Genomic DNA, 6000 nt, shown 5'->3' on the forward strand with positions numbered 1-6000 from the left:
AGGCAGCCTGAGGGTCATAGTCAGTGGAACGTTAGTTTGGACTTGGACTTTCAAGATCTGAGAACCGAGTTCGGTCATGGTTTGCCAAAGGGGAGGCATCATTACGAACTGAACGACCATTCAACTGAGTCAGGTGCGAACGTCTTGGTCCGAGTCCGCTGGTTCGAGGTCCGTTTCCCCGCTTACACACTATGCGAAGATTGTCTCGTAGACTAGTCCGCAGAGCCACCCCGTTCGATTTTTACTGTAGATCAGCGTACTTGTTTGGGGGGCCGCGCCCACGTACTCGTTCGTCAGCCTTGGACTTGCACATTCAACATTGTCAATCACCCAAGTACATGGGTGGCGAGGGACAAGACTTTACATATCCTCCGGCTCGCCAAGAATCTCCATGAACTTCATGTACGTGACCATCTGATCCCTTTCCTCCTCAATCTTGCTAACCGCGGCTCCGATGTCAACGATAGGTTCATCATCATCGAGACCAAACCGGTCATCGGCCGCAAGATCCTTAATCATGTCCATGCGCCGTTCAAGATTCCTGAATAGGCATACGCCGCATCAGGAGACCGCGCGGCTCGAGCGATGGGTTAAAATCTTTGTGCGCCTTGGAAAAGACGTTGTCGGTTTTTTCCACATCTGTGAGAAATTTGTACTTGCTATCCCCAATAGCGACGAGCGAACTGTGTTGCCATTGTGCGATGTACCCGAACACATTATTCAGCGGATCGTACGCGGAGGCAACGTAGACGTAGACATAGAAAAATGACTCGAGGTCATGGCGATACTTGTGAAGGTAGGCCCTCTCCGAGTCGTAGCAGGTCCAGGGCCTTGGATTGACCTGTGCCGGCGCGATACCTCGGATTTTGCGCGCCCTCAGGCTCATCTGAATGGCTCGCCTGTTTGCTGGTGCTCGCGATTGATGGCGAGGAAGCGTTCGTCCCGTCTGCAGGTCGGATGGACCGGCGGTCACCTTTGCTGTGTTCCTCGACGAGGTCCCAATCACATAGCACGCCGATGATTTGACCGTCCCGCATATACCACATAATGTACTTGATGTTGATATCACGGTGCAATATCTTGGATGTCTCATAAACCCAGTAATGAGCTGCAGAGACCGTCAGATAGAGACTGCACTCCTTTTCGGTGATAACGTACCGCGAACAACGTGAACGAACACAGTGTGAGACTTCCCCGCAGATCCAATGACATGCAAGAGTTGGTATCGCTTGAGTATCAGAGTCCGGCAGACTCGAAGATCCTGATACTCCTCCCGGACGATCCCAGTCGCGACGCGGGGTAACTCCATCTCCGAGTCGATGCTCCTCGTTACTGCGCGCTTCAGGTCCATGGTACTGTGCGCCACGTACTTGTCCTTCTTGTGAGCCAGAGTCTTACGAACAGCGCGGATCATGGTGTCTTCAGTTTCACGGTGCTTGTGGGGCCATGCCATCTTCGCGACAAGCGGTTCCGAGCCACACATCTTTTCCGCTAGACCCCGCTTAGCCTGATGACAGTGGTCCCTCGTCCAAAGAGATCGAATTCAGCATAGACCGGGCGAACGTCCTTGTCTATGAATCTGCCGGGCTTGTTCGGCAGAGCACACTCGGTGGTTCAGCCTGAGACTGTGTAAGTCGAAGTTCGATTGAACTTAGACTAAGGGTTCTAGAGCGGGCGAGAGACAGGAGAAAGCAAGTTAGTATATGAGGCAGACAGAAGCAAAAGACGAACCCACAAAGAGAGCGTCGCGCAACCAAAAGAGGAGCGACCGTGAACGTCTGAACATACACGACTCGCCGAATTTGGTAGGTACAGAAGTACTGTGGTAAGCCACTCGGCTTACATTGCAATGCCAACGTAGTTTCTTCATCGCTATCGGGGACAGCAGGCATAGGTTTCTGACGAGATCCGAGGCAATTGAGAACGTCGACAAAAAAGCCCATGAGAGGTCTGCAAACCGTTTGTTACACTGGACGGCCTTTTGTGCTAACTTTGGAACTTTCCATGACGTTGAGCGCGTCATGGATTGCATTGACGACGTCTGAGCGAGGGTACACGGAGGCCTTCTGCAAGATCATCAGACGGCCAAGGAGGTTCAGAAGACGAGGGATGAGCTGGTCACCATGAGACTTGTAGCAAGGACGGAGGATGCCATAGCTGCTAGCTCAAGGCCAATCTTTCGCACTACGGTGTGTCATGCTAGCAGTGACTGAGACCAGAGGCCATGTGATCCGCAACTTTCACGGGTGTATATCTGCTGAACTTTGAAAGTACAGCGGTTGAGGCGTTCAAATAATGAGTCAATAGGCGGACATTCCCTCATTCCAGCTCCAGGTGTTTCCCCATACGCTCAATTCAGACACTTGAGCCGAGTCCCAGTCTACAAGAGAGCAGTGACACTCACCCCGCTCCTTCTATCCCTCCCGCTCTCATTTTGTCCGCATGGTCTGTGATTACAACCCAATGGGGGATTGGCACGCCTGTACGAATGGGAAAGAGCCGGAGGCCTCTCTCCAATCCTACCTCATCCTGGGTGTATACGAACAGAATAGATGCATCTGATGCACTCGGATGCGGATGCAAGAACAGCGCAGCGGACTTCGCTCCCAGAGGCTTGCCTCTCAGAAGTAATGTCCTGTTATCGAGGGTGAACGCTGTGCGCTCTTGCGAGAGCAGAGACTGCGCAAAGTCCCCTTTTCCATTCGTGACGACGACTATGTTGGCAGTGCCCAGAGATTCGGTGTGTAGTCTCCGGACGGCCTCCGCGTCGTCAATGATCTCCGCATCAAGCTTGTGGTAACCGTCGAGAGCAGAGGCTAGGCGTAGCGTTGCCGAGAGGGAGCTTGGAGAGCTAGGATCATAGACGATAACTATCGGTACAGGGGAGGTGAGGATTCTGGCTAGTCTCCCATGTGGTTGAAGAGCCGCCGGCGGGTCAACAGAGGACTGCGCTGCGTCAACAAAGGTCTTGCGGAGGCGTATTCGGAGTGGGTACGTACTTTCCATGTACCATCCTCACGTGAGAAATGCACTGCGTTGTGACTGTTGTCTCGAAGAGCATCCATCGGGAATGTGAAGCCGTCTATGACCAGAACGTCCGCAGCATATCGAGGGATGTGCTGAAATGAGAACACCGCGACGTTGTTCGTGCGGACGTCGATTGATGTCCCGCTCAGTACGACCGTAAGCCTTCCAATGCTGAATGCGAATCGAATCAGTATGCGTTCCGTTATGCTTCTCGATCTAATCCGGCCAGGCACTAGCAGTTGGTGGATCCGCCATCCGTGAAGCGAGCCGCTCTCAGCAGGTATGGAGACAGTCAAGGTGAAGCTATCCGGGCTCGGCCCGAACCGACAGATGTAGCCAAGCCCGCCTCGCTTTCCAACACCGCACGCATATACACGCGCACATCGGCGTTGTCGAACACCCCTGTGTACCAGTGAAGTTCACCGGGATCTTCGCGTAGCCTATGATGTTACCGTCAGCATCAAGCACCGAGAATGACAACAGCTTGAACGACTGACTTCACGGGCGCGTCGGCGTTCCACGTCTTGAGGGTGCTGACGTACGCACGACTGTGCCACGTCGGCACGTTCTCGTCGTCGCCGCCGTGGATCGCAAGAATTTGTGTGTGCGCGAGGTTAGACAGGAAAAGGTCGTTATCATCGGGGGTCAGCGCGGTCTCAAGGATCGCCCGCAGGAAAGGGTCGACGTAATGCGCGGAACTGCAGAGCAGCCACGTCAATTGCCTTCGGTGCGAGCGGAGACACAATACTTACTGAGACTGGATGAGGGGTACATATGCCTGCGACTTGAGGTACGCCGCCGCCGGGATGACTGCACCGATTGGTATGCTCAGTGAATGCAATCGCGGCATTGGCGAGGGGCGAGAACTCAACAAACATACCGGCAGCGACTCGATCCGGGTACCTCGCCGCGTTCCACCATGCCCCTTGGCCGCCATTCGAGTGGCCGAGGAGCAGCACCCGCGTGTCGTCGGCGAGTTCGTAGCCGCGCCATGCATCCCTACTCTTCAGAATTTCCCCTAGAGCATCAACACTGACCCAGGCGTCCATCGCGCTGGGACCATGCCGGTCCAGGCCCTGAGATCATGGATGTACAAGGTGATCGTGATGAGACGCGGTGAGGGGAGTTTTGTATGGTTCCGCTGTGGCAGGCTGAGCAGCTGGGTGCCATGCTGGCCCATGCAGGAGTCGGGGATGGCGCTGGCGCTACTACGATAATAGGGCATGCTGCCTGTGTGCACGTGATGCATATCTGAGATTCTGACTTACGCTGCGAGACGCCCGGAGGTGAAGAATCCTCAAACACAAACTGTCGACTGAGGCTCCGTACGCCACAGTCTGCAGGAGTCCTCTCCGCGATGTTACCGTTATTTGATGCATCGCCCGCACCGGTCTCTGCCAGTTATTCCGCAGAAATCATACTGGGGAGCCTTGCAAGAAGCGTGTTTTGCGCGACCACGTGCCCATCAGTCCCATTGTCCTCCCGATATGGCAATCTTGCCTTAACTTGAACGTCCACGGCACGGTGCGTTGTTCTTCTTGACTCACGGTCCTCGTCGCTGACTTTGGAATTTCCTGTCCACGGGTAGATCCGAGACCACGCGCAGGCGTTGATATAAACATGAACTCGCCTGAGTTGCAATGTCGTCGACTGCTCCCATCTGCAGGCTCCCTGCCCCCACTCTGCCTCCGCAGAGAGTCGCCATATCACCCTCGAGCTTTCTTCGTAGTACTATCTGAATCTGCAGGTTGCTCTGCTATCTACGGCGAGATGAACACCACGAAGTCCGCGCCGCCTGGTCCTTCTGCGCCGCGTACGCCGCCCCGAGGGCAGGCAGAACGTAAGTGAAAGAGACGGTTAGGAATGCCTACTTTGACGTTGACCATGTGTATTTTAGCTAAGATACATTCGACACCATTGCAACCGAGCGCTATCAGCAGTATCCAGGATCCAAAGGGCTCCGCCCTGACGAAGCACCACGTAGCGTTGATCCACCGCGAATACACGGACAAGATCCGCCGGAACGTCGACGTGGAGGACTTTGTACGCGCTGTCTTCCGCTTCGGCTGGAGTGACATACACCCCACTCCGTATCGCGACAACAATGAAGAGCACACGCAGCAATACTCCTTGGGAAATGCCGACATCAAAGCCTACCGGGTGGGCAAGGAGTTATCGATCTATACGCCGTTCAACAACCTGGCCAACGGCTTGTTGTGCCAACTGTACGGACCGCTCCCCGACGACGAAACACCCAAGAGCGACGAAGACAAGGCAGCCGATAAAACGCTGCGCGCGGCTGCCACGACGCGGTGCTCGGCCGTGATGAGACAGCGTCACGATGTGGCCGACAGCGAAGGTCAGGCCGGGTCCAAGCCTGCACTCCCGCCTTTGCGCACCTACCCGGGTCGCCTCCGTACTCGTGGTCATATCGTGACGAAGAGCAAGCACAAGCTAGGTGAAAAGCCAGACCTTACCTACAGTACCGTCAAGGGCAAGCCTGTCTGGGAGTGGGAGCTCGTTCCCGTAGAAGTCCAGAAGACAAACGCGGAGACCATCGAGGAGACGCTTAGAGACATGCTCATCGGTTGTGAAGATGGCGTGTTCTCCGCATTCGTTCGTGATTTGCTTTCTGTAGGCTGCCACCGGCTGACGCACTTGATGTAGTTGGACGCTGACTCCGACCATGCCGAAGATGAGGAGGGTCTGGGCGACGCTGACGAGGGTGGAGCTGACGCGGACGAAGAACAGGGCATGAGCGATTCGGAAGAGCAGCAAGGTGCCGCCTCTGGATCCGCGAGCAAACGAAAGCGAGGGAAGGAGGAGGGTTCGGCACCCGATTCAAAGCGCGCGCGTACTGCGTCTGTACTGCCTCTTCCGTCCCGCAGAACCCCTCCCATGAGTCCGAAGGAAGTGCAAGTCGTCAAGTACGTCAACCAGATCATGTCGTCCAACGTACGATCGTACGCAGTC

At 55.2% G+C, this 6000-nt stretch overlaps 2 protein-coding genes across 2 annotated transcripts; both read right to left on the minus strand.

Annotated features, from left to right (window-relative positions):
- Positions 1-697: 697 nt before the first annotated feature.
- B0H18DRAFT_1062614 (uncharacterized protein) lies at positions 698-1983 on the minus strand. The gene is made up of 4 exons (XM_048031135.1): positions 1959-1983; positions 1732-1898; positions 1159-1665; positions 698-1108 (listed from the first exon to the last, which is right to left on the minus strand). Exons 3-4 carry the CDS (start codon positions 1481-1483, stop codon positions 777-779), a joined length of 657 nt encoding a protein of 218 aa, XP_047884957.1. The 5' UTR covers positions 1484-1665; positions 1732-1898; positions 1959-1983; the 3' UTR covers positions 698-776.
- A 317-nt stretch (positions 1984-2300) lies between these two features.
- On the minus strand, positions 2301-4209 carry B0H18DRAFT_1062622 (uncharacterized protein; the record flags this gene model as incomplete). The annotated part of the gene is made up of 6 exons (XM_048031136.1): positions 3780-4209; positions 3525-3725; positions 3356-3467; positions 3000-3299; positions 2405-2946; positions 2301-2349 (listed from the first exon to the last, which is right to left on the minus strand). Exons 1-6 carry the CDS (start codon positions 4022-4024, stop codon positions 2301-2303), a joined length of 1449 nt encoding a protein of 482 aa, XP_047884958.1. The 5' UTR covers positions 4025-4209.
- Positions 4210-6000: the final 1791 nt, after the last annotated feature.

The sequence above is a fragment of the Fomitopsis serialis genome (genome assembly GCF_022376445.1).
Source record: "Fomitopsis serialis strain Sig1Antser10 chromosome Unknown B0H18scaffold_334, whole genome shotgun sequence".
NCBI lineage: Eukaryota > Fungi > Basidiomycota > Agaricomycetes > Polyporales > Fomitopsidaceae > Fomitopsis > Fomitopsis serialis.